The sequence below is a fragment of the Chionomys nivalis genome, chromosome 7 (genome assembly GCF_950005125.1).
Source record: "Chionomys nivalis chromosome 7, mChiNiv1.1, whole genome shotgun sequence".
In the NCBI taxonomy this organism is placed as follows: Eukaryota; Metazoa; Chordata; class Mammalia; order Rodentia; family Cricetidae; genus Chionomys; species Chionomys nivalis.
In genome coordinates, this window is record NC_080092.1 from 53789481 (window position 1) to 53808695 (window position 19215).

General features: G+C 51.4%; 1 protein-coding gene across 2 annotated transcripts in view; it reads right to left on the reverse strand.

Moving 5' to 3' along the window:
- Spns2 (SPNS lysolipid transporter 2, sphingosine-1-phosphate) overlaps positions 1 to 19215 on the reverse strand; it is a 36710-nt gene that overhangs the window by 9458 nt on the left and 8037 nt on the right. For both annotated transcript variants that reach the window (XR_009057357.1, XM_057773400.1), the window contains exons 2-3: positions 11719 to 11784; positions 1212 to 1348 (exon numbers count right to left, since the gene is read on the reverse strand). Coding sequence is in view for 1 of the 2 variants with exons in the window: in XM_057773400.1 (XP_057629383.1) it covers positions 1212 to 1348; positions 11719 to 11784 (203 nt within the window). In the remaining variant the exon portion in view is untranslated. The remainder of the gene's footprint in view (positions 1 to 1211; positions 1349 to 11718; positions 11785 to 19215) is intronic.

A 19215-nucleotide genomic window follows, 5' to 3' on the forward strand; every position in this document is an offset into this window, starting at 1 on the left:
CTTCAGACTCTTCCAAGGCTCAGCGCTGCCACAGGAGGAAGGACTGGGCCTTAGGCCTGGTACTCAAGGTCTTCCTTGACCTGCTCTCTGTTCTCCTTTCCAGCCATGACACCCTTCTCTTTCTCCCAACACAATCTACCGTTTCTGCATCTTTGGGTATTGACTCCTGCCTGGGCCAGCTTCACCATTAAGTCCTGGCTTCTCAGCCATCTCTGCTAGAGCCACGTGTCACCTCCTCCAGGAAGCCTTCCTGAAACCCATGGACCACAAGGGCCAGTTCCTCTTCAGTGTTCAGCACTTTGGACAGCATGAAGGCTATGATCCTGAAGCTCCTGTGCCACCTTTCCACCCTCCTCTCTCAAGGGCAGGGACAGACAGACAGCTCTTAAGGATGTTGGTTCTTCTTCCATCGCTCTCCACAGATGATATCCCATGGCTGACTGCTCCTAGCCATGAGAAGTTCACTGCCCTCATGAGACAACACAGGCCTTCTTGGGGAGAATGAACAAAAAAGAGGATTTGCTGGACACTGGCCATGCTCCACAGCTGGACATTCATCAATTCAGTTGCTTCTCACAGAGAACCAGCCTGGATAGGACTGTTCCCATTTTAACAATGAAGAAACTGAGGTTCAGAGAGGTAAAGTGCATTTCTCTGGGTCACAAAGCTGAGTGGGCAACAAAGTTGGGATATTCAAACACTGGACTGTGAAAATCAAGGGTATTTCTTAAAATACCTCGATGCTGAATTGACGCTTGTCTTCCTGGGACTTGGATTCAAGGAGTTAGCTAGTCATGAAAGAGCAAACTGAACCAGAAACAGAGAAAGTCAGAGACTAGCCTAGGTTTGCATAGCAAGAAAACTGGGGGCAGGGGGAAGGGGGAGGGACAGTGCTGGAAGCCAAGGCCCTTACATCTAGGGCAGACTTATTCCCTGTGCCTGACATTCTACCAGGCTATAGGCCACTCAGAGAGTCAGGTTGCCACGCAGAGCTGCAAGCCTCGTAGTCCAGATCAGTACAGAGGAGGCCCTGTCTGCAGGACTGGCTTATAACTGAACGCAAAGATACCTGCTATGGCTTTGCCTTGGGGGTGAAGCTCAGGAGCAGGCCTCAGTCTACAGGAGCGCAGACCAGCCTTCCTTGAGGAAGGAACCTGTATACTGGATATGGCAGCGGCACTAGTGAGCAGGAGAACCATGGGGAACCTCACCTGCTGAGGAATGAAAGAGCTAGAGAAGGTGACGGCCGACCAGAAGAAGATGCCACAGCTGAGGATCACCTTCCTATTGAATCGGTCACCCAGGTAGCCGAAGATGGGGGCAGCCACCATGAAGCTGCAGATGAACACTGTGGAAAGAAGAGAGGAGAACTGGAGGGTGTGCAGGTCCTGGCAAAGGTCAAGTGCAATGAGACACAGCTGAACCTGGCTCCAGCTAGAGGAAGTAGCCCTGGGAGAACAACATCAATGCCTGGCACCCAGAGCGGGCAGGAGAATACACGGGGTTAGAGGACACGTCTTCTATCACCGTCAACTTATTCCATGTCTTGGAATACTCGTTCACACAGAGTGCCAGCCCAAGGCGTACCACCACACCTCCCAGAGCTTCCCACCCCATAGATGAGGTCAAGAGTCAGAGGGAAAGTCACTTGCCAAGGCCCTCCAGGTAGAAATGGGCCTTTGTCTGCCTAGCCCCAGAGCCTGAGTTCCTTAGGCTTTGCCATTTAGTTTTACTTGCTTGCTTTTTGAGATAAGGTTTCCCATAGCCCAAGCTGGCCGGAACTTTGCAACATAGCCAAGGATGACTTTGTCTTTGGATTCTACCACCCTCTATTTCTCAAGTTCTAGGATTTCAGGCGTGCACCACCATACCCAGTGTATGTGCTGCTGGGGATCAAACCCAGGGTCTTATGTACACTAGACAAGCTCTCTACCAGCCGAGCTACATTCCTAGCCCACACTGTTTTGAGACAAACTCTTACTATGTACCCATGGCTGGATTGGAGGAGCATGCCATGAAGACCAGGCTGGCCTCAAACACACAGAGTTCTTCCTGCCTCTGCCTCCCTACTGCTGGTAATAAAAGTGTGCACCACCATGCCTGGCTTGCATTGCTTCCTATATTATTCTTGAGATGGAGAGATGGCCCAGAGGTCAAGAGCAATTCTTGTTTTTGCAGAAGACTCAGGTTCAGTTCCCAGCACCCACACGGTGGCTCACAACTGTCTACAACTTCAGTTCCAGGGGATCTGATGCCCCTTCTGATCTCTATAGTCACCAAGCACCCGTGCAGTGCTTGAACATGCAGAAAAACATTCATATATATACAATTTTTAAAAATCCTTTACAAGTACTTAAGAGAAAGAGAGATTCAGAGAAGGTAAGGGATCTGGTACCTACGGTCATGCAGCAAATCAGGGCAAAGTTGAGCCTGGAACTCCAGGTCTTACCATTCAGCCCCCCTCACTCCTAGCAAGAACACTGGAAACCCTGCCATTCATTTATTCACTCACGCATGTGTGCACTTACTCATTCAAAAAATAGGGGGGAGGGACGTGTCTCGGTGACTGTCCTAATTGCTGTGAACAGACATTGTGACAAAGGCAAATTATAAAAGAAACTGGGGACTTCCTTACAGTTTTAGAGGATAAGCCCATGACCATCATGGTGGGGAGTGCAACAGCAGGCAGGCAGGCAGGCAGGCAGGCAGGCAGGCAGGCACGATGCTGGAGCAGTAGCTGAGAGTTTGCATCTTATCCAAAGGTTGGAGGCAGAGAGGGAGCTAACAGGGATGGTACAGGCTTTTGAAACCTTAAGGCCCACCCCCATGTCGCACCTCCTCCAAGGCCACTCCTCCTAACCAAGCACTCAAATCCATGATCCTGTGAGGCCATCTTCATTCAAACCACTACACTTTTATAAGATGCCTTGATCATGGTGTCTCTCCACCACAGCAACAGAATAGTAACTAAGACAGGACATCTACAACATACTAATGTTAGGTGTCTGGGATTCATGGGTGAATGAACATGAGATTCCTGCCTGCTTAGGACTTACATTCTAAGGAAGAAAAACACATAGATAACACAATAGCAGTGATGATTAACAATCTGTGTAAGATAGTGAGGAATACCAGGGAGGATCAAAGGGCAGGGACAGGAGATTAGAGTTCGGGAAGTTTCGTCTCAGCAAAGACCTGCAGGAGGCAAGAAAACATTTACAGAAATACTGCAGGGAGCAGGCAGGAGTGCACTTAGCATATCTGAGGAGCAGGAAAGAGGCCAGAGCGTCTGCAGCTAAAGGACAGAGTGGGGAGGGGTGGAAGACAAGGTTGAGAGGCCAGCCGGAGTGGGATCCTCCATGGAAAGTCAGGAGGGTGCAGAGCAAAGAACTAATGACCTGGTTTTGTTCTGCTAGGACCAGAGCACGGTACAGAATCGTGTGGGACTTGGAGAGAAGGCCTCTGTTGGTGATGGGAGAGGTTGGCATTCCAGGTGAGATAAAGGGGCTCAGGTAGGGCGGGTAGAGGCCAACCACATAGCAAGGCAGCCCCCTCTGTCCAATGGAAGGCTGACCCACTGCCAGCAGGCAGATGGCCAGACAACACCGGCCTCTGCCCACTGGGTTCATGTGTGCATGGCTTAGCAGCCCCTGGGGAGGCAGAGTTTAGGAAGGGAGGGAGGAGTAGTGAAGAGAGGAGGGCCATGAGCAAGGCAAAGTGGCTGTGGAGAGGACATGAAGGGCCCTTCTCTCTGCTGAACTTGAAAACACAGGACACAGGACCTAGTAATTCAGATTTGTAACCTAGGCTTTGAGCAGAATCAGTCCATGGGCCTCAGAGACACCCTGGCCAGGGTTCAAGCCCAGCTCTGCACCTTCTGAGCTAGGACCCTTTGCCAGGTCACATCTGTGACCCAGCTTCACTGGTGCACTGGTAAATGTGTAAAAACAGGTTCTCTAAAAAGGGGCAGAGGAGGGGACCCGTGATGCCTGGAGATCGAGCACCTCCATCGTCTAAACACTCCCACCTAGCTGAAGCCAAGCCACCCAAGAGACATGAAGCTCTGAGCTCAGTATCTTCTCAACCACAGGCGTTCCCACCATTCAGTTCAAAGGAGTTTACCTCAAGCACACTGATAATACCGTGATGTAGGAAAGTAATTAGGAAGTGATGACTTCTGAGCATTTATCTGCTTCTTTTAACACAAATCACTCAGTTGTAAGTTTATATAATTTAGTTCTGAACAATGGCTGTGTCTAACAAGCAGCTCACACAATTCCTAAAAATTTAACAATCGGCTTTCACGAGCCAGTCTGAGCCAGCTCCCCACGCCAACTTCCTCATCTGTAAAATGAAGATAAAAATAGCTGCTGCTCTGGGTGGCTTGAGTATTGGATGAGGCAGTGCAGTGCGGGGGAAGGTGCTTCACGCCCTGCCTGCCTGGGTCAACAAGGCTCTTGTTTACATTAGCCAGGGCCAATATTATTTCCTTACATCTATAGAAAGAATGCTTTCTTGTCAACCCTGCCTACTAAGATCTGCCCCAGATCAGATCAGGATGTGGACAAGGAAAAGCTTAGTCGCAAAGGGCTCACGCGTGTTTAGGGGAAGAGGAACAACTGCCTGTTGTATGCCTGTCTGAGCTGGGTGGGGAGTGGCCAGAGAAAATCAGAGTAAGAGACGCCTCTTGTCTAGCCAAAGTGCAAGTCCACCCATGAACGGCACAGTTCGATGTATTTAAAGCCTGGGAGCCAATAAGGAGTACCAAATCTTGGTGATGTCAAAGCAGGCAATAAAACATGCCTAGGAGTTCACCGTGATGATAACACTTTTTATATGTATGTGTGTGTGTGTATGCGTGTATACATATATACACATGCATATATAAACTTTATATTATGTAAATTTCAAGTCTTCTAATCATATTGTATGATGGTTAATGAAGCACGATGCTTATTGTCAATAACGTCTGCAGTTGTCATTGATGGATCACTTATTATAGGCCAGGCCCTGAACACATCCTTGGCATATGTATTTATTATCTCAGTCAGATTCTTGCTATTAATTTCATCTTACAGAGGAGACGACCGGCTGAACGAAGTGATGTCACATGGCAAGTGTGTGGCTGAGCCAGAATTAAACCTCAGTTTAGCCGACTCAAAAGTCCTTGCTCTAAATCACATCACTCACTGCCAGACTAGGAAGGAGATGGTCCCCACAAATGCCCCTGAGGTCAGAGAATGTTCAGGGTGTACTGGGACAGCAGGTGATGGGTCAGATAGCAGTCTGAGAGGGTCACGGAGGGAGAGATGGGTCTCTAGACACCACAACTGGGCTGGCCCATCCTACCTCTGTGGAAAAAGCTCCCATTGGATGACTGAAGGAAACTGAAGCAGGTACCCAGGCCTTGGCCACATCACACTGTCTTCAACAGGGTAGCCTTCTGGTTTGCCCACCCCTGACGTTTTGCTCACGCGGTAGACAGGAACACCAGGGCTGGGTAGATTTCCGTAGGCAGGAGTGCACCTGTTCCCATGCCAGTCCAGCCTGCCAGTGCCCCAAGCTCCTCCATCCATCAGAAAACTTGAGCCCTACTTTTCTGTACACACATTACAGCTGGGTCCTCAGAGGCCCCGAAGGGTAGGGGAACACACCCTGAATGACATAGCAAGCTCGGCAGGGACCTCAGTGCCTTCCCCTTAGGAGCAAAGGAATCCAGGGTCAGGAATGTGTCGGGTCATCTTTGCAACCTCATCCCCCAGGCTCCTCCTAGCTCTCAGGGGGCATCACTGGTCAGCGGCAGGCTTTGCACATTGTCAGGATAGGGATGGGAGGAACAGCCCAGGCAAAGGCCTGGACACTGAACTGTGTCCCTTGGGAACAATGGGCACTGAGAGGCCATTACAAAGCTAGCAGGCTGCTCTGCTGGAAATAAAGACCAGCAATAACTAGAAGCTTCCTGTGCCTTCCACCCCTGCCCCATGGTCTTTGTGGGAGGAGAGCTTTCAGATCAGACTGGCTGCCCGCCCCCAACCTCAATGTAGGCAGAGAGGCTTTCCCGGCAGTTCCCGCATTCAGGAGGACATCCTGTGGCCAGGGTGTGGGGAAGACCTCACTCAGCTCACGCTTGCTGAGCCCACAGGTCTCAGACAATGGAGCTGTAGGGCAAGGAGCCAGGCAGAGGGGGCAGGGTACCCGGACTGCTGCTGATGGGAGGAGTCTAGCTCAGTATGGAACTCAGGGACCAAGCTTCACTCTCTCTCCTTCATGGAGCTGGCTCAAGGCCATCAGAAAAAATGGAAGGGGGTCTGGAGGTAGGGGGATGTGGGGGAGAGGGGTGCCAGGCATCATGGATGATGCGTGTAACCTTAACACTCAAGAGATTGAAGCAGGAGGACTGCATGTTTGAAACCAATTTGTGCTACATAGCAGGTTCCAGGCCAGCCTGAGATACATAGCAAGACTTTGTTTGTTTCAAAGCAAAATGAAAAGTACTTAGGACATGACTCGGTTGCAGAGCACTTACCTAGCCAGTGCTAGGTCCTGGTTTTGATCCCCAGTACCACAAAGAGAAATAAGACAAATGGCCGGCTGAATGACTAAGTGTGCTAACATCCAAAAGGTGGGAGCCTCACATGGGATCTGCATGCTGACAGGCAACCACAGCTGTATCCCTATCCATGGTAGGAGATGCCACGCTCACTATCCATGGGACCTTCCTGAGCAGAGAAAGTGGCATCAGAGTAGGAGATAGCAAGGTGGTTGCTAGGGGAGTCGCTGTGGCCATGGCGTCTATCTCCTGCCCCTGCCTGGTCTGGCTGAATCAGGGCTATGTTTCCCCAGTCCAAATTCCAGCTGACTGCTATTTCAAGAAGACACACAACCCTCCACATCCTGTGGGCAGGGAGGATGCTCAGACAGATGTGGGCAGCCTCTGCCATTCAGGCACAACCCAGGCCACCCTAGCCAATGGGGTAGACACAGGACACACATGGCTCCACTGGTGGCATCTGGGATCTCTCCACATTCAGCCCTCAGACAGGAAGAATCCACCACTGTTCTCTTTCCACTCTACTTTGGACAGAGAACGTGGCTGGCCTCTCCAGCCACAGGTGGGTGGCTTCTTGGGCCTCCTTTGGACAGCATCTCTGGGATGGTGGCTGTGGGACTGTGCAGCTTTGCCTGTGGAATCTAAGTCTGCTAGAGCAGAGTGTGTTGCTGGGCTGATCAAGATGGAAGAGGAGCAAGACACTGTCTAGTTTCAGTCTGAGCCATCTCTTCCTCCAATCCTACCCCACTTCCTGTGACCCCACAAACTCAAGCCCTGGGTAACCTCCAGCCTCCTCTGTCATCCATTCCTGCACTAGGTGACAGAGTGAACATGCTGATGCATACAACTTCAGGGACTACCCTGCTCGCAAGCCCTTCCCTGGTTCCCCATTGCTCCAGGAAGCTTAGCCCAGCCTTCAAGCCCTTCTCAGGAATGTCCTACTGATTCTTCTGCCTCCTCTTCCTCCATTCTCCCCATACCGAGCTTATGGCTGACACAAAGACCAGATAACATCACAAACAACCATCACATCCACTGTCCCTTCCTTATGTTGCATTGATGCTGATTCCCTCAGATCCATCTTTAAATTTGTTTATTTTCTCTTCATCTAGGTCTAGTTTATTCATTAATTTATCTGTCACTTTATTTTACACTTTTTTAACTTTTTAAAAATTTCATATATTTTAAACATCCTTTTGTTATTTTTTTTATTGTGTGCTATTCTTTTTTATTTGTTTGTTTGTTTGTTGAGACAGAGTTTCTCTGTGAAACAGTCCTGGCTGTTCTAGAACTCACTCTGTAGACCAGGCTGGTCTCAAACTTACTGAGTGCTGCCTGCCTCTGCCTGGAATTAAAGTGTTGTACATATATATGTGTATATATATATATATATATATATATATATATATATAAATATATCAATCATGACTTCCTCTGAACTTTAAAAAACTAAGCATTCCTAGGGCTTTTACTTTTTTGAGACAGGGTCTCACTCTAGCTCAGACTATCCTGGAATTTGTTCTGTAGCCCAGGTTAGTGCCAAATTCATAGTAATTCTTGTCTCAGCCTCTTAAGTGCTTGGGATTTCAGGTGTGAGCTACCATGCCTAGCTAATTACAGCTATTTTTAAAAACCAGACTATTTTCTGTAGTTCTTCGGGCTGTTTCCAGGACCGGCTGCTTGCTTCTCACAAAGATGAGATGCCTGTGGCCTCTATTTTTTTCCGCTGGTGCTGAGGATGGCACCTAAGGCCTTGCACCTGTGAGGCAAGCACCCACCTTCCACTACATCAGCCTCAAGCTCATCACGTGCTCTGCCCTGCCGCGTGCACTGTTCGTTTTGGATGTGAATCTGTCTTCAGGGAGAGCTGTCACCTGTGTCCATGCTGGCTCTCCATCATGAAGGCTTCCCTAAAGAGTCACTTGGATTTGCTTTTGCTGGGGTCCCTGGAAACAGATGGCTTCCACGGAAAAAGGAGTAAGTCGCAGGCCTGAGGGCGCCAGGACTGGCACCAGGCTCTCTGCAGAAAGTCGGAGGCAGGCAGGAAACATCTGCCTGAAGTGGGAACACTACCAGCTGAGCTGTCTGCCAGCCTAGACAAGCTAGGGATCAGGAGGCCGCCTGAGTTCTGAGGGAAAACTGAGTCAGCCTCGTGGCCCTGGAAGCGCAAGCCTCCAGCCTGGAAGATGCCCCGCGATGCACTGAGGAAGCTATGGAACTAGCATATGGGGGAAGCATGTTGTGCTATTCTGCTTCTGTGTATGTTTGAAATTTTGTGAAAATGTCATTACAAACACTGCCAAGTGCTCAACACATACAACTGTCCCTGGTGCTCTGAAGCACATGGCTTCAGCTCCATCTCCCAGTCCAGCTTTTGACTTCAGCTCTTTGTTTCTGGCACCTGGGAATTCCCTGTTAGCTTTAGCTTTCAAGTGCAGCTATGTAATTTAAACAGGTTTTCTCTGCTATTTCTTCTAGATGGGAAAGCAAGGTGTGTGGGGGAGGAAGTAGGGGTGGAGGTAGAGGTGGCTCTCTGACATCTACTGACAAGCTTCCCAGATGTCCTTTCTAATCAATGAAAAAGCCCCACTGAAATATCCCCTCTTCAGGGAAGCCTTTCCCATCTGCCAGCAGCTACAGCTAGGCGCACACTCTGCCATCTATTCAGGCTCCCACACTAAACCCTGAACTTGAGCAGCAACTGAATGGCATTTTCGACTCCCATTGACAGGGGAATCTGCTTGCTAGAAGAGTCTAAGCATGAACAACACCCAGCCCAGGGCATTCCAAGCAACAGGTTGAGCAGCTGCTATCCCTTTCAGTGCGAGCTATGGGGGCTCAATGTGAGTTCTACTCTGGGCTACTACAGAGGCCAAGCTGAGCCAGCAGCAATGTACAAGAGGATGCTGACAGGGGACCCCTTCCCAGGGGGTAACAGAAAGGGCAGGCCCAAACCAAACCCTCTATCTCCTCACATGCTTCCCAGCCCCAAAGCCCCTGGAGCCCACAAATAAGCTGGCGCTGTTCTCAGCCCCGGCTCTTTGATCCAGGCAAGCAGCAACACCTAACTGGCGCCCTCCACCAATTCTGACCTTATCAGGCTTAGGGGAGAGACAGGTGCCTGGGGCACAGGCCAATTAGGTGCCTTGCTCTGGTGCCCACTGAGTCACATCCTGGTTGAGCTTGCCCAGCGTCTTAGCTAAAATGGCCAGCAGGGTGAGGACACTGAAGGGAGCCCTCCCAGCTGTGTCACAATAAACAGTAGGGTCAAGGCAGGCGACAAGGACTCACAAGACTCTGAGAAGGCTGGGAATTCTTCTCATCTGGGCCCAGAGGCACCCACTGTGGGGACACTGTGGTGTCAAACACTCAAGCTGCAAAAGCTGAAAGGGCAGCAACATGCAGAGGCAGAGTCCCTCTGCCACAAGTTCTTAGCAAGTTGCCCCCCTCCCTTGGCCCACCTCTTTGACCAGCAAGTGAACTTGGCAAAGGGAGCCTGTAGAGTTCTGAAAGAATCAAAAAAGACCGTATTTGTGGGGGACCTGTCTACTTCTGGCCAGGTCAGTAGGGTCCATGAAGCAAGAATCTAGCCTGGGAGGTACTGTAGAAGGAAACGGGGCCTGACCTCCCACATTCTCTGGGACTGGTTACCCGCCTGCCCCCTGGGAAGCCAGGTAAAACTGACCACACTCAGGGTAATTGACGAAGGAAGCTGGGATGTAGCCTCCCTCCAGTTCACCAGCAAGGTTAGAACCAGAGGGATAAGGTTCATCCAGCTTCTTGGGAACTCATGGGGGATAGAGACCAGAGTCTTAGAAAGCTGCGCAGCCCATTCTTCCCATACTACCACTGGCTAGGACCCCTTCCTCTGGGTGATCACCTTGCACAGAGCAGGGCAGCCCAGCCACAGAGGCCAAGAAGGGGAAAGAAAGGCCTGGGCTCATGACTTGGGTGGAGGCCACAGCTGTTGGGGTAGAGTCCTGACCACTGCGTGCCTTGCCCCGCTTTAGCTCAGTGTCACTTGTTAAGAAGAAGTCCTACAACCAGCAAACAGATCTCTCTCTAAGCCAAAGACCCTATCCAGGATCTCTGCCCAGCAACAAGGGTCTGGGTGCTTGCTGAGGGGCCTGGGCAGTGTACTGCGTGCGTGCAGTGCTGTGCCATGCCTGTGTCATTCTGTGAGCTCTAGGGGCCATTGTGCATATGGAATGCCACCTAGACAGGTCAAGCAGGTTCCAGGGCAGATTCCCTCTACCCCAACCCTCCTAGAACAGCTAGGCTGCAGAAGGGTTCATGGGCTGGAATGCAAACCAGAGCTCTCCCACACACCAACCTGCCTAGGGTTCACAGTCAGATGAACTCCAGGACCAAAGGCCCAGAGACAGGCTGGAGTCACACGACAAGGTTGGAGCCCAGTCATGACCAGACATCCTGGGATCCCATACTGGAGTGAGTCTCCAGCAGACCTTCAAGAGCCATCTTAGGTCATGGTGGTATAGACAAATCCAGTAGGGAGGCCAGGGAGCCAAGAGTACAGATCCTACGGGCCCTGAAGGGTAGGGCAAAGAAAAGGGAGATATGGTCTATCTCTCTAGAAGGGAAACTGAGAGGCTAGGGCAGTTGCACAGTGGTTTCCCCTGTGGCCTCTATGCCACAGCTCAGAAGACCTCAGGTCCTGCTTCTGATGGCCCATGAGGAGGTTGGGATCTCAGGAAGGAGAGGCAGGGAGCCTGTCTAGGGCCAAACCTAGACAGGACTCAAACTTCCTCAGAAGCTGACAGGCGGTGGCATTCTTGTCATTCAGGAGGTGATTCCTAAGTGGATCAGAATGAAGGAGTGGAGGAGGGACAGAAACAGGTCACTGAGGCTCAGCGGGCATCCTGGCTCCTGGGTACTGATGATGTCTTAGAACCCCAAAGAAGGGTTCCCTTGGTGGGCTTCAGCTCCAATCCTGTGGTTTTTGTCATCTCTTCTACCCACTTGGGACAGGAGCATGTATTTTGTTTTACAAGGAAAGAAGCTGAGGCTTAGAAGGGAAGGGCCCATGGTGGATGGCAGCCATGGGATTTTTCTGCAATGCCCACCCTCATTCTGATTGGAGGACAGAAGAGACCAAGAGAATGAAGGCTGAGCAGAGCTGCTACCCCTGGGCGAGGAATAGGCCTCACCTGACTGCAGCAAGCCGGCGCCCCGGTCCTTGACCCCAAAGTGCTGCTGGATGTCCAGAAGAACACCTGGAGGGGAGATAGAGGGTGATTATTGCAAAGTCAAATCAAGGGCATTCCCATTAGCTGCTCCAGTCTCAGACCAGCCTGGCCCACCTCCCGCATCCCTGCCCTGCTGTGACCTTCACTTTGCCCAGGCTACCCAGACCACTGGGAAGCTTGGGGTGACAGCCTCCCCTCTTATCCCCACTGAGGACTTCCCATGCTTGGTCTGGGCATGATATCCACTCATCAGCCATGGCAGGAGCCTGAAGTATGAAGAAGAGCAAGGCTCTTCTGTGGTCACTCGATAAGGCTGACCTCTGACTTGCCTGTGCTCCACCCTGGGTGAGAGAGCAGGACCTGGGTCCTATTCTCTGCCATTCACAAAGCCCCCAGATAAGGAGCAAGTGCAGCCACAGCCAGCTGTGGGGACAACTAGTAGCTGGGATCAAGGACAAGTGACTTAAGGCAACATTCACACAGGCTCTCATGCCCCAGTATGTAAGCATGTGTGTTGCACATGTATGTGTGTTTGTGTGTGTGCACGTGTGTGCGCGCACACACACACTCACACACACTCTCTCTCTCTCACACACACACATGCACACACATACCACACATGCCAGCTGCCCTCGTGACCAGGACTCCAGTTCCCAGACACAGGAAGCAGAAACAGGTCCTAGAGGCCATGATTGTTCCCCAGTCCACCACCTTTGCTCTCCACTGGGGCTCTATCAACAGAGGCTAAAAGAAACCTACACATCATCCACTGCTGAGAGCCATAGCTGTGCTGGGGCTGCAGACCCCAGATGGCTTCCGTAGCTCTTACTCAAGTCTCCAGAGTTAGTACCCCAGCAGCCTAGCCCCAGGCCCCACCAGGCTTATCTCTGTGGACAGAAGGACCACCAACCGCAGAGAAGGGGTTAGGAACAGGAAGAGATGACACCCTGCCTTCAAGAGCTGCCTGCACTGGGAGCAGAGGCCCTTGGGGCTCCTGGAGCTTTCTTTGAAAATAGCAGCATGGGGCTAGAGAGATGGCTCAGAGGTTAAGAGCTCTGGCTGCTCTTCCAGAGGTCCTGAGTTCAGTTCCTAGCAACCACATGGTGGCTCACAACCATCTGGCGCCCGGGCATACATCGAGGCAGAATGTTGTATACATAATAAATAAATAAATCTTTAAAAAAAATTTAAAAAAAAGAAAATAGCAGCATGACTGGCGACTGGCGGTTTGTGTGTTGGATGTGAAATCCCTTGTCTGTTTACTCCCCCATGTAGCCCTGTGAGAGGGACCGCACTGTTATCCCACTGGACAAAAGTGAAGAAACTGAGGGACAGGAGACTGAGCCATAGGCTCAAAGTCACCAGCATGGAAGAAGGAGCAGGAGATTACTGAGCACTGTGTCTGGGTCTAGTCTGACATATGGGGTGGGGGCACCAAATGTCATTGTCCCTCTTTAGACCCTTCTGGGAAGCTAAGGGGTCTTCCGGGCTGTAGGACCAGGCCTGGCTGGTGACTGGCAGCCTGAGAGTCGGGAGAAAGCATCTTCCTCTAATTCGCTGAGTAGGATTCTCCATAATTACGCTAATGAAGAGGCAGTGTGAGGCCCAGCTAATGACTTAATAACCAAGGTCTAATGGGGCAATGCCCTTGCCACAAAGTTGGATAATAGGAGCTAGGTCTGTAGATGGACATAGTCACTATGTGGGATCAGCGGTTCCTGACCAGCCTCAGAGTCCAAGAGGCAGCACCAATGGGCTCAGCTTTGGGGAACTGTCCACACTCACCTCCCAGGCCCCAGCCCATTCCCTGTCCTAAGTCAGGCCTCTCTCTCGGTCGCTGATGCCTGTGGCTCCACAGTGTACTAGCCCTTCCTCGGGTCACAGACAACAGGTTCACAGTTCTGCCAACCCTGCCCTCCTGCCTCCCTTCTTGGATGAGAGCCCCACCTCTCAAACTACCCAATGCCTGCTTCCACACTCCAAATGCCTCTTCTCCAGCCTGGCCCTTGGCTCGTTACACTGATCCCTGCCACTCCTTCAAGATTGGCTTCCATGCCTTCTCTTCTAAGCAGTCTTCCCTTATTTCTCCCCCTTCTGCCACCCTCAGTCAGCTAGTGCCCCGTATTTCCTGGTCCACCCTGACATTAGCACCAATCCCAAGGAAGGGTCAGGATGAGTTAGTTCAATAAAAAAGACACACAGGGTTGAAGGCTCCACTGTGACTGGGAGCTAATGTCATTAGTAATTGCTTCCTAGTAAATTCTGGTATTGGGAAGTTCTCATGGCAAATCTAATCCGGTCACTCGCCTGGTGTTTGAGTTGCCACCACCATTCTGCACATGAATAAACCAAGGCTGGGGGGAAGGAAGCCACTGCCGCATAGCCCCTCAGGCTCTGGACATGGGCTTTGAACCCAGGTCTTGAAATACTGAGGGGAAAAAACAAGCTTTGTTTCTGTCAGTGTCTTCCCATAACAGACAGCTTCTGTGAGTACAGGTCAAGGCAGGAGGGGTCCCCAAACAATACACAAGCCGTGACGGCTGCAACAGGCACAAACAGGGAAACAGTCACTTCAGTTCCGACAGCATCCATCTAAGGAGGCATCAGACGACCCAGGGGGAAGACTTAGTCCCAAGGCTGCTCCCCATTGCAGGTGCCCATCATAATAAGCCCCAAGCTGTCATGTGGGCTTCCCACAACCCTTTCGAGTTCAATTCATTTGCTAGCACAGCTCACAGAATTCAGGAGAACACACACATCTATAACAAAGATTTCAGGGTTCACACAGAACAATGTCTGTGTTGAGACATGTGGGGAGGGGCATGGGGCTCCTCATCTCCTAAAGCATCACCTACGGGATCACCTATAGGAACCTCCCAGCAGCCTGCTCTCTGGTCCTTTGGGATTTTTGTGGAGGCCTTGCTATATAGGCCTGATTCACCGAACCCTTGGCCAGTGGTAATCAACTCAGTCCTCAACTCCTCCCTCTTCTGTCTCAGCTTTCCAACCTTGTCTCCAGTGACCAGCCTCTACACTGAGGCTCCCTGGGGACACGACCAGCAGGCAATTCTTCTGCGTGCCAAATATGCTAATCCTTTTGAAAATTCCAACGATTTTGGTGAAAGTAAAGAGGCTCTCTTGCTGCCCTCTGCCCTGCCTCTTGCTGCTTCATGTCTATCCCCTAGCTCAGGGCCCAGCACAGAGCTGGTTCCCAGGGGCAGTAGGGGTTGGGGTGAATGTAGATTGATGGGTGACCATGGGTAGGGCACAGACCATGGGGAGTCGGCTCCAGAGCTTCTAACAAGGACAGTCATAGCCTCAGTGCTGGGTAGATAAAGAATAGGCATCAGGAGGGAGTGGGAGAATGAACTGGTGCCCTCCTCATCCCCCTATGCCCCCTCCTGTCCTGAGTCTGTGGCTATCTGCCCCCCACCAAAGGAAGGGCCTTGGTCTAAAGTTAAGAGAGCCCACCTTCAGGGAAGGAAGTTGTATCAAAACCTGGACAACTTTCCAGCTAGTCGTTCCCCATCCAGTGGTTTTCTAGCCTGGCATTTGCCTTTGCCTCCAGGAAGCTTTCCCTGACCTCTCCAGTTCTCTACACACAGACAGGCATCCAAGGTCCCTAGGAACTCTAGGGAAGTTTAGAAGCCAGGGCACAGGAACTTTGGAGTCCCTTCTGCCACTGGCCCTAAAGCTCTGGGTGTAAGGCCAGAGTAACCTCGCAGAGCAGGGACTGCATCTAAAGAGGTCAGGCCCTCTGAGCCTTTCTAGGTTATTTTCTCTCTTTCCAGCCTGGAGAGAGGCAGGGTGGCAGGAGAGCAGGACCCTGATAGCCACTGGCATGGGAAGCTTGTGTCACAGCAGCTCACATTTTCCTCTAGGCTCCATCCGGGAGCAGGCACGGCACATACATCCTCTCCACACACACCCCACCCCCGCTTTTTTTTTTTTTTTTCCACAGTCTTACATTTACTCTTTCCTGGAGGCTGAGGTTCGCTGGGTCACAGGATGGGCCTCACGCCCAGGAGTGGCTTCCCACAGCTCAGGCCAAGCCTGGTCGGCCCCCTGGCCCACCAGTTCCAGCCAGGGAGTGGACAAGGTGGGATTCCCACACCAATGTGGTCCCCACCTATTTCATCCAGAGGCCAGCCTCTCCAGGAGGTCACCAAATCCACATTCACAAGGGTCTCCATCCCCAAGGATACATACTCTGGAATAGCAGCACCCCTGAATTCTCAAATCCATTCACAGATATCACACCCCTCACAAACTCTGGGGGAGGCTCTGTTCTCCTTATAGGATCTTGTATCTGTCAGCCTCTATCTGGTACCTCAGCTTCAGCATCTTCCTGGCATCTGCCTCCATCTGGCACCCCATGCCTCATGTGTCCTGGTTGTGGGTGCACCCTAACCTGTCCCCTTGGCCAGCACCCCACCCCTTCACAGCAGCAGCTTGGGAATGTGACTCAGTTGCTAGACTGCCTGCCTGGCACACACAATGACCGGAATCTGCGTTCCAACACCTCATACACTAAGTGTGGTGCTGCATGATGCCTTGAATCCCATCACTCAAGAGGTAAAGAGGCAGGAGGATTAGAAGCTCAAGATATCCTTGGCTACATAGCAAGTTCAAGGCCAGCCTGGGCTACGTGGGACCCTCCCAACAAAACAAGACAAAAATAGAGTTCTGCCCTCCAAACTGTGTCTCACTTAGGATGAACAACCGTTTAACCCAGACTCTCCTCTTATCCTTTAGCTTCCCAGCCTCTCTTTTCACGGGCTAGCTCCATCCCTACGCAGCACCGCTAACACCCAGGCTACTGTGGGAGTCACCTGTAGTCCTTGCCACCCTCAGTCCCATGAACAAGCCCCAGTGTCCTCCACTCTTCACCGCCCAGCCTTCGTCAGCAGCTTCCCGGCTTCTAGCCCTTGCTTGCCCCTGTTCACTGCTCCTGCAGCCAGACCTCACGAGCAATCAGTAATCACTGACCAGGTTCCAGGTGCTGGAATGAGGCTCTAGAACCCTCAAGGCTACTTCTGAACTCGAGAGGCACTGCTGCAGCCTGGGGAGTGTTAACTCTGGCCATGCCTCACAATCACCCACAACTTCCTTGAGACCTGCTGACTCAGTCTTCAGCTCAGAGATACTATATCAGACAAGAGCAAGGTGAAGAGTGCTTGCCATACACTGGGTCCAGCTCTGAGCCCGGAGCCTTCTGTAGTTCTCCATCGCTGCCTGAAGGAAGCCTCAGTGTCCAGCACTCCAGACTTCTGTGACCTGACCTGACTTGGCATGCACATCCTCACATGAATGTACACACACACACACAGAGACTCAAGTTCTAGTTGTGACCACTCACTTCCCTGGACCCCCATTTCTTTCCTGAATAAATGGACAGAATGGAGGAACTAGGCTGGTCTGAACCTGCCCAAGATTTTCAGTCACTCCTGGAGAGGGTGCCTGCTTTACAATATGGCCTTCCTCACCAGGCCTGGTGGTATATACATGTAAGTCCACTTACTTGGGAGGCTGGGACAGGAAGATTAAAAGTTTACCAGAAACTTAGTGTCTTACAATAAAAGTAAAAAGAGAGCCAGGTATGATGGTACACACCTTTAATCTCAGCACTCTAGAAGCAGAGGCAGGTGGATCTCTATGAGTTTGAGGTTAGCCTGGTCTACAGATCAAGTTCTAGGACAGTCAGGGAGAGACATTGTAAAATTAATTAATTAATTAATAAAAGAGGGTTGAGGCTGTAGTTCAGTGAAAAAGCACTTGCCTAGCACACACAAGCTCCAGGCTGACTTCCCAGGATCAAGAATCTATAAGCACACTGACCAGAAGCCACTGGCCAGGCAAATCAGAAGTCCCCATGACTGTCCATTCACAGCCAGTACCACCCCTGTGCCCTTCCAGGGATGTCCAGTGCTACCTGTTAAGATCCACTTTATCCTCCAAAGTTCAGATCCAAGGTCACAGCCACCAGAATATCCTTTCCACCTCTGAGACTCTTGTGACCCTCAGGGGACCCTAGAGCTGGACACCCTCTGGCCCTACTCATATTCTATCTGTCACAGAGAGGTTCCTGGTGAGTCCCCATCATGGTCAGTAGCCCCAAAAGACTAGCCCCTGACCCAGGATGCCAAGTCTCCTCCAGCCAATCCCATCCTGTTGATTCCAGAGTCCTCAAAAGGCCAAATGTAAGAAAAGGACACATTGCTGGGTATGGTGGTATACCCCTTTAAGCCCAGTCAGCTCTACAAGCATCCTCGTCCCCCAAGAAGGAAAAGAAAAAGGCTGCACTGCCCTTGGGCGCCCTGCCTTGTGCAGCCTGAGATACAAGGCCAAGACAGAGTGACCTTGAGGACTCTTCCTGCTTAGTTATCGAGAACAGTCCGTGTGGCACTCAAACCTGTCCCCCAAGCCACATTCGCCTGCCTTAGCCTTTCCTGAAGCAGCAGTCAGCCTAGCTGAATTCTCAGAAGCAGGGCCAGACCATCTGGTTTAAATCCTAGCTTTTCTACGTTCCCTGCTGTGTGGCTGTAGGCAAGCTACTTAACCTCTCTGAGGTAGTCTGCATCTTTCTGACTTGATTTTGCTTCCCGTGATTGTTAGGAGGCTTGAGCATGTTAATCCATTTGGAATGTTTAGAACAGAGTCTAGCACGTGGTAGGTACTCCAGACATATCACATGGTCATCCCTGCTCAGTGACTGGTGGGGCAGAATGCAGGCCCAGCCTAGACAACTGTCCTTTCGGTTTCTTTTCTCTGAAATGAGGCGGATACCTGGAAAAGCAGGTCCTGGGGATCTGAAGGGATACCCCATATTGCCTCCCACCAGCCCCTCTCAGAAACCTGGTCCCTGCGTGGAGGCCTCGGCATTGGTTCCCTGTGGGAGTATTTCCCATCCAACGCTTGGCAGCTTCTACCCTGGTAATTACAGGGGCTCAAGAGCCTGGATCTGGGTGGCTACGGCCAGGAAGCCACAGTCTGAGGACCCAGCCCAGGCACACACTCTCTTAGACCAAGCCCCGCCTGTCCTTCAGGAGCAAGCTGACCAACTCCTCTGCCCCCTTCTCAGAGCCTCGGTTGCTGGTTTAAAAAGTGGCCTAACATCCCACCACATCTTCACTGGGTATGTTCTAGACTCACATATGGGAGCCTGCATCTCCGACACTATTCTGCAAAGCTAGGTCGTTAATATCCGGACAGTCTAGGGTGATTTTTTTGGCTGGGACCATGTTGGTAAGGAGTCCCAGCCTGGAGTCTTGCCCCCCGCAACCCCCCCCCCCCGAGAAAACCTCTTCCTTCTCAAGAGACCTGCCACAGACCTCCAACAGCCCTGAAGATGCCCCTCCTCAGCAAACTCCTGCCAGGGTGGGTGGGACCAGTCACTGGCCTGTGGTTCTACTCTATCATTTGGGGCTGCCTTTCCTGGAACCAGACTTAGCCTTAGCA